The 8995-nt window shown below is 31.2% G+C and overlaps 1 protein-coding gene across 1 annotated transcript; it reads right to left on the minus strand.

Annotated features, from left to right (window-relative positions):
• Positions 1 to 3015: 3015 nt before the first annotated feature.
• On the minus strand, positions 3016 to 4135 carry LOC140447871 (larval cuticle protein A3A-like). Its single transcript, XM_072540782.1, has 3 exons — positions 4080 to 4135; positions 3505 to 3735; positions 3016 to 3411 (listed from the first exon to the last, which is right to left on the minus strand). Exons 1-3 carry the CDS (start codon positions 4089 to 4091, stop codon positions 3127 to 3129), a joined length of 528 nt encoding a protein of 175 aa, XP_072396883.1. The 5' UTR covers positions 4092 to 4135; the 3' UTR covers positions 3016 to 3126.
• Between the last annotated feature and the right edge of the window lie 4860 nt (positions 4136 to 8995).

Raw genomic sequence — 8995 nt, forward strand, 5'->3', positions numbered from 1 at the left:
CACTACTTCCTCAACTGTGAATTGTATATGTTTAATTTATAATTTTCGATTACCACAAAACTATGTTTTAGTTAGTTTAATGTAACATTTCTATTCACCAATTTACCTTTAAACATAGTAATATGTAATATTGAAAAGCATTGGAATGAGATTTTACAACGTATTACTATTGACTTGTTACATTTCAAACACTTATCAAATTTGTTTTTAATTCTAATATTTTCATATTTAATGGTGTCTTTTATAAACAAATTTTTGAAACTACATTCATTTTACAAATTCCCATCTGTCAAAATACGAACTTGAAAGCCAAACAGGGTCGTACTAAGGTATATTATATAATTTTTAAAAATATTTACTTTTGAAACTATTAAAAAAGAATTTCTTGAAATTTAATCATTGTGAGCAAAATTTAATATTCCATTGAAGAAAAATGTGCTAAAATAAAATGTTCATTAACTGAGAGATACATAATTGAACATTTTGAATAAAGTACCATTGTCATTAGTTTATTAAAGCATAAAAAAATACCATTTAAATAACACCAGTAAATGGCCAGTAAATAACTTAATAATAACTATAATATATAACACACAATATATTAATTTAAAAGGCAACACGCTACAATTTGAATTTAAATAGACTGGCAAGTTTGGATCTGTAACATGAGAATCCATATTTAATAGCCTCTTGACGACTGAGAGGTAGGGATGGCGGTTTTTGACAAAACACCGGTTTTCGGTTATACCGGTTTTTTTTGCTTACGGTTTAACCTGGCGGTTATAACCGGGCAAAAAAAACCGGTTTTTCCAAAAACCGGTTTTCGGTTTTTTTAATCTAATAGGTTACAAGTTTGCACTTTCAATTTGCTTCTGTATTTATAAAATAAACTAAAATTTGAATTATGGTTTTGTTTGGAATAATCACTTGAGAATAATAACTTTGATTTTGATCCAAAATAATACCTAACCTAATCCTAATCACCGTAAAAACCTAATAACCGGTTTTTACTTTAAAAATAAAAAACCGGTTATAACCGGGACAAAAAAACAACCGATAAAACCGGTTATTGCGAAGTAAAAAAACCGGTTTTCGGTTAAAACCGGTAGGTTTTTCCCATCCCTACTGAGAGGGCGAATATCAACACGTGCGTTTGGTTACAAATGGGAATTTGCTAAATGAATATACTTTAGTCTTTCAGCATTTCTAAGTAGCTATGTTATGGATGATGTGATTAATAATTGTAACAGCAATTGCACTTTTTTAATTCCTTTTATTAAAAGGTATATGAATGATTTAGTTTTGGCACTTCCTAAAGAAAAACTTCCTGAGACCGTTAACATTTTCAACAAGCATAATTAACTTGATTATATTACCCACAATGACGCCAATTCTGACTTCTGTTCTTTCAAAAAACATTCACCTTCGGCAATGAATTAGATTCTTAACCGCAGCCTCGACCATCAACGAAAATAAAACAACAATAGTTGAATAAAAACTTTTTAAATATATAGTTATGCTCAATAATATGAGGCTCAGATGGATAGGTCATGTAATCAGACGAGAAGGAAGATGCCATAGTCAGAAAAGTTTTTGACCGAAGAGGGTCGATCGGACAACGAAGAAGAGGAAGACCGAGACTTAGGTATCAAGACAACCTAGAAAATGATTTAAAGTCTATCGGAATTAGAGCATGGAGAAGAGTTGCCCGAGACAGGGGCGAATGGAGGATTGTTCTGAAGAAGGCTTTGGCTCATAAAGAGCTGTAACGCCACTGATGATGCTCAATAATATTTCATCTGGAAATTGTCAGTGAATTAGGCCTAATGGTGATACCACTTAAAAAATGGGTCTCCAGATTCTACCTCATAGGTAGTCGGGAAAAAGTCGACAATAAACCAATAATAGTTATCATAGGAATGTTAACAAAATAATAAATTATATGAACAAAATATTATAATAATAACAAACTAATCGTAATGGTTTCTGAAGAGACGTATCGAAATTGCCAGGGCTACCTTCATAAAGATGAGGAAATTCTTCTGCAACAGAGATAGAAGCATCCCTCTACGATTAAGAATGCTAAGGGTCTACGTATTTAACACGCTATTATACGATGTAGAGGCCTGGACTCTCAAACATAACAACATAAAAAATATTGAAAATCTCGAGATGTGGTGCTACCCTCGAATGCTGAAGATAAGTTAGATTGTAAGAGTCACAAACTTTGAAGTAATGCGAAGGATAGGAAAAGTCCCAGAAATTTTGTCAACCATCAAACTAAGAAAACTCGAATATTTGGGTCACCTGATGGGAATACTTAAATACGCATTACTTCAAAATATAATGCAAGAAAAAATTGAAGGAAAACGGAATCCAGGCCGTAGAAGACTGTCATGGTTACGTAATTTGAGAGAGTGGTTTGTCTTTACCACTAATAAACTTTTTACGTCATCTGTAAACAAGATCAGGATAGCCTAGATGATTTCCAATCTCCGATAGGAGTTGCACAACAAGAAGAAAAATGGTTTGTTTTTATCGTATTATTTCTAAGAGTATTCAAGAACACGATCAACTTCGGGATGCTGTAAGTCCCAGAGAAATTAATGACATTAAACACATTTATAGTAAAAATTATTCGTTGAAAACCTTCTAAATTTTTATTATAATATAACAAAAAAAAATTATAAAGCCCCAAAGAAAATTTATTTAAAAGTTTTAGTTATTTTTGTAAGTAACTTTTATATTTTCCATTTTACGACTAAAAGTTAAAACGATTTGTAGGCAACATAATTTGCTACAAATAATGTTGTATAAAATTTTCTGTAGGGTTGCTAATTTACGAGATTAACTTAAGCTTATACCTACCACCCCACACACAAAAAAAATTGCGTCCTCTCAAAAATGTAATCTTAATGTAACTTTCCATTGGACTATTTCAATATTATCTTCTTCAATATTATACAAAACATGCTGATTTCCACAGAAAAGTCCTACAAGCTAGTATTGAGAAAATCCTATTTTTTAGATTCAGTTTAATTTATTTTAGATAAAAAATTTATTACAAAGTAATTCAACTAAATAATGAATAAATATATAACAATATTCAACAAGCATTTTTCAGTCTTAATGATGATATAATGGAGCATGGTGGACAGCAGGAGCGGCTAAGAGGACTTTTCCGTGTCCGTAAGATGGTGCCGGATGTACAGGGTGTCCAGATTTTTCAACAACAGCATTAAAACCGTTGTGGTCGTCAGCGGTGTAGTGCACAGTACGAAGGGTACCATCAGGTTCAGCCACGGTGTAAGAACCTTTAACTACGTCACCATCACGGACTTCGTGTTGAGTTTTGTGGTCTCCAGTGTGGCCATCTTGAACTCCGTAGTTGAACTCGTATTTGGGGTGAGCCTGAAGTAGTAGATAATACATTGATATAAAAATAAATAAAATCTTTTTACTTTTATAAAAAAAAAAGAAATATACAAAATGCATTATGCTTACATAATAATCTACATCATGCTGTGCAGAATGACCATGGGCTAATACAGGAGCAGCATATCCGTGAGCACCAGCTACCGGGGCAGTATAAGCATGACTTAAAACAGGAGCAGTATATCCATGTCCATGTTCTGGTCCACCAAGGTTCGATGAAGCATATGAGGTAGCATGACCATGACTGTAGTCCAAAACTCCAGCTTGGGCTAAAGCTGTTAGGGCTAGCACTGACAAAATCTAAAAAAATATAAAATGAGATATGGTCCTTAAAATTGTTATTTTTATTTTCAATTTAAAAATGGATTGTTTATTATACAATCAAGTTTTACATTTTGTAATCTTAATTAACCTTTAATATGTAAAGATTATTTTACTATGTGCCACATGTCATAAAAAAACTTGAATATAAGTGTTTAAAGTATAAAAAGTAATAATATTGTAGAGGAAATTAATTAGTTAATTAATAATATAATGTATTATGGAGGAAATGTAAAATAAGTGCAAAAGAAATAATATAAACAATTTGCATATATTTCGGTCATATTACTAATAATATTTAAATAGAAATATTTAAGACTTACTTTAGAGTACATATTGTTTATTCAATGACTCAAGAGGCAACTGTATAAAATTAAATTGACTACGCCTTTTATATGAAATAATATGTAAGCAAAACCTTCTTAAATTGCAACAATCACGGTCAAATTATGAAAGAATATCAAGCGTTCTCACTAGGTAAAATTGGATTATTCTTTAAATACCTAGTTTAATGGGAATGATTTTTTTTTCATGTATACATATGTATAAGGGCTTTGTAACAGAATAATTTAGGTACAGTTAAAAATAACTAATTTATATTTTTAATATAAGAGTTCGCTAGAGTATATTAAATGTTTACCATAAATAATTGTAATTAACCACTTGTAAATAATGTTTATAGAATGCAAGTAATTATGCAGTATTCCACCTCATTATAAAAGGCAATAGGTAAGTTAAGATTCTATAAGTACATAATAAAGAATTCGTAAATGAGTTATTATTAAAAATTGTTTTAAAAATTAGAATCGTGATAGGAGCCCTTTTAATTTAACTACTATATTATTTGTTTAAATAGTCCATCGTAAATGTTTATCAATTTTTATACCTAGATATTTAATCTCGTATGTTATGGAATTTCATTTTTTGCATCAACTTCTAATGACCCAAGATTTGGGAGGTTACTTATGGGTGAGTCACAACTATTGGGACATAGACTAAGGACAGGTTATTTGGACCAAAATATGGCTATTGAGTGCCTTATTGATATGCCTTAAGAAAATGTTGCTGAGAAAAAAAGATACAATTCGTTTTTTGCTAATAGTTTCCCTGTATATTTATAAATTGCTATCAAAATTGGCAGAGAGGCATAATCTTAGACAAGAAATAGTATTTTATTTACAATTTTACGTTTTGTCATAGAGGGCGCCACGTGGATCATTCCTAATGATCAAATTGAGTCTAAACTTTTTCTGATGAAACTGTTTAGTAATTTTTATTAGAAAATATGACGTAAACATCATTTTTGCGTAAAATTGGTACTCTTGTTTTAAACATGATAATTTCAATCGTTTTCGATAAAAACGCAGTCGAACTTCTTAGAATCTTAAAAAAGGATTTCAAATATTACTTCATTTATAAAAAGAATGCTTTGGACTGTCAGATAGTTGTTGTTGGTAAATGTCATTTGTTCAGAGTAAATTATTTTTCATGTGACAGTGTAGTGTAATGTTGCATTTTTTAAAAGTAATCATTACTTTTTTTGATTGAAATGCCTCGTCACAATCATTTTACTAATGAAGAAATGCGAGATATGATTTGCGTATACGCACAAGAAAATTTTTGCGGTTGCTCGGCAGCCAGAAGGTATGGAATGTTATACGCAAACAGAAGGTAACCAAATCACAAAACTTTTGCAAGATTATATCGTAGTTTAGGTGAAACTGGGTCATTTCACCCTGGGTCGGGGTGGTCGACCGAAACAAATCACACCTAATCAAGAAGATGAACTTTTGGTTCGAGTAGATGAAAATCCTGAAATAAGTTCACGACATCTATCAGCAGCAACAGGAGTAAGTCAGTCGTTTAATGTTAGAATTCTAAAAAAAGAGAACCTCCATCCTTATTACTTCACTCCTGTTCAAAATTTACTTCCAACAGATCTTCCACAACGGTTACAGTTTTGCCAACGTATTCTGAATAAACATCAGCAAAAGTTTTGTGATTTGGTTGTCTTCTGTATGCGTATAATATTCCATACCTTCTGGCTGCCGAGCGACCGCAAAAATTTCCTTTTGCGTATACGCAAATCATATCTCACATTTCTTCATTAGTAAAATGATTGTGACGAGGCATTTCAATCAAAAAAATTATTGATTACTTTTAAAAATTGCAACATTACACTACACTGTCACATCAAAAATAATTTACTCCGAACAAATGACATTTACCAACAACAACTATCTGACAGTCCAAAGCATACTTTTCATAAATGAAATAATATTTGAAATCCTTTTTTAAGACTCTAAGCAGTTCGACTGCGTTTTTATCGAAAACGGTTGAAATTATCATGTTTAAACAAGAGTACCAATTTTACGTAAAAATGATGTTTACGTCATATTTTCTAATAAAAATTACTAAAAAGTTTCATCAGAAAAAGTTTAGACTTAATTTGATCATTAGGAATGATCCACGTGGCGCCCTCTATGACAAAACGTAAAATTGTAAATAAAATACTATTTCTTGTCTAAAATTATGCCTCTGTGCCAATTTTAATAGCAATTTATAAATATACAGGGAAACTATTAGCAAAAAACGAAAAACAAAAATTAACTTTAACATTAACTTTAACAAATAACCTGTCCTTAGTCTATATCCCAATAGTTCTGACTTACCCTGTATACGATGTAAATGGCATATATTTTCTTTTATCTGCATCTAAGGTGAGCTTATTAAACTGAAACCATATTTTTGAATTGTTGCCAAGTGTGTTTCGTTTTTTAAATTACTCCACATATTTTCATCATAGCAAATAGCAGCTGAGTAATCTTTTTCTTCTCATGGCGCCGTCTACTTTCGAAGATTGGTGATCCAAATGGCAATTGTAGTTTTGGAAACTGCTGCGCGAAAGATTTCTGCGGATGAGCGGCCGAACCATCTCCTCAGGTCTTTCAGCCACGAGTTCTGGCGTATTCCTACTGATCTTTTGCCCTGTACTTTTCCTTTCAGTACAACTTGAAGTAATTCGTATCTTTCGCCTCTCAACACATGACCCAAGTATTGCATTTTCCTCTCTTTGATTATTCTTAGTAATTCTTTTTTTTACACATGCGACGAAGTACCTCAACATTAGTAACTCTGTGTACCCATGGAATTCTCAGCATTCGTCTGTATATATACATCTCAAAGACATCTATTCTTTTTTCTATTTCAGAGTCCATTGTCCAACTTTCACAGCCATACAGTAAGACAGAAAAAACGTAACATCTGATCATTCGGATTCTAAGCTGCAGACTAAGGTATGATCTTGTAAAAAATGTTTTCATGCTCATGAATGCTTTCCTTACCTGTTCGATTCTTTATAGGATTTCTTTTTTTGGCTTTCTGACTATTGATATTTGCTCCCAAATATTTTTTTTGTGTAATCTACAAAGCTTATTATCTTATCAGTAATATTCAGCCTCAGTAGATCATTGATGTAGATATTGAAGATAATTTGTCCTTTTCCTAGCGGGAGTCCATAGAATATAATTCTTCCATTTCTAATTTCTTCATATATATGAACATGTTGTTGCCCATGTAGAAGATAACTAGAAGGATATTATACGCAAGCCCTCTAATACCATATTTTTCAAGTTTATTTAGCAATGTTTTACGCGAAACGGTCAAATGCCTGATAAATTTTCAAATATACAAAGAGCTTGTCTTGCTTTATCAAGCTTTGTAGATGTTACCTGTTATAGCACAGATTGCATCTTCAGTAAATTTTCCTTCTTGAAACCCATACTAAGATTCAGACAGTATATTAAATTTAAAAAAAATTGTGAGTTTTATCTTAATTATTTTTCTAATATTTTGCCTATTGAGATTAGGGTGATAGGCTTGTAATTTTATATAGAAAATTTATTCCTTCACCAGATTTGAATAGCAGTTTAATAGTTCCAGTTTTTAATATATTTGAAAAAATGCCAAAATTAAGACAAATTACGTACATTAAGGGTTTTGAAATTAATTTTGTTATTTCTTTTTATTCTGATCTAATATTATCATGTCCTGGTGACTTTTTGGTAATTTTTTAAAGATTTTAATATTCCTTCAACCTTATTTTCAGTCGTTGGAGAGAGGTACACACTATTATTTATTTCTAATATTTTTTTTTTTTGAAATTCAGTTGACTAAGGAATCATTTCTGCTTGTTTATTCAATTTGCCTCAAATCAAAAAAAAATAATGCTTTTCAAATAGACTTCTCGGCTACCATTAGACAAATTTCCAATGTGAACAAGTTCTAATAAATGTATCAGTAATGCTTTGTTTTCTGTACTACATGAGGTCTATCAAGCACCTAACAATAATATTTACACTGCCACTGTTTTTTGTGACTATGCCAAACCTTTTGATTGTGTAAATCAAGAGATTTAGTTAAAAAAACTAAACTTCTACGGAATTCGAGGTATTTCTTTGAACTAATTCCAATCTTACTTGAATAGAACACAACTAGTTAGATCTAATGATACTGACTATAGTCAAAACAGCATTGTATGTGGACTACCATAGCGTTCAGTATTAGGTCCTCTACTTTTTGTAATATTTTTCTTTATAAATGATGTCATTGACTTAAAAATCGATGGAAAAATTTTTCTTTTTGTTGATGATACCGGTATCACCTGGAGGAACTCTAATATTGCAACTCTTCATGCAACTATAACTTCTGATCTACTTAAAATAAAATCCTGGTCCGACTCTAATGTACTTTCTTTTAACGTGGGTAGAACAGTAGCATTATCCTATATAGGAGCTTTTCAACACTTGTTCCTTAATAACAGCCAGATCAGTATCGTTGATTTTGTAAAATTTCTTGTATTTTTATAGACAGCAACCTTAAATAGTGCCTTCGTATCGATTTTTTAACTAAGAAACTAGCCTCAGCGTGCTATGAAATAAGATCTGTTTCGAAGGAAATCAATTTAGCATCTTCCAAAATAACATATTTTTCTTTGCTCGAGTCTCATCTTCGATGTGTTCTTCTTTATTGGGGTTCTAGTACAGCTGCCCAATATGATGTTATTTTTAAATTACAAAAAAGAAATACGGTATTTATTGTACTCAGTAAAATAACATATTGCAGAAGCTACTTCAAAAATCACGGGATTTTAACTCTTCAGTCTTTATATATTTTAGAAACTGTTTGCTTAATTCCTAAAAACCTACATATAACATGCAGCAAATTAAACTTATCAATT

Source organism: Diabrotica undecimpunctata, chromosome 8 (genome assembly GCF_040954645.1).
Source record: "Diabrotica undecimpunctata isolate CICGRU chromosome 8, icDiaUnde3, whole genome shotgun sequence".
Taxonomy (NCBI): Eukaryota; Metazoa; Arthropoda; class Insecta; order Coleoptera; family Chrysomelidae; genus Diabrotica; species Diabrotica undecimpunctata.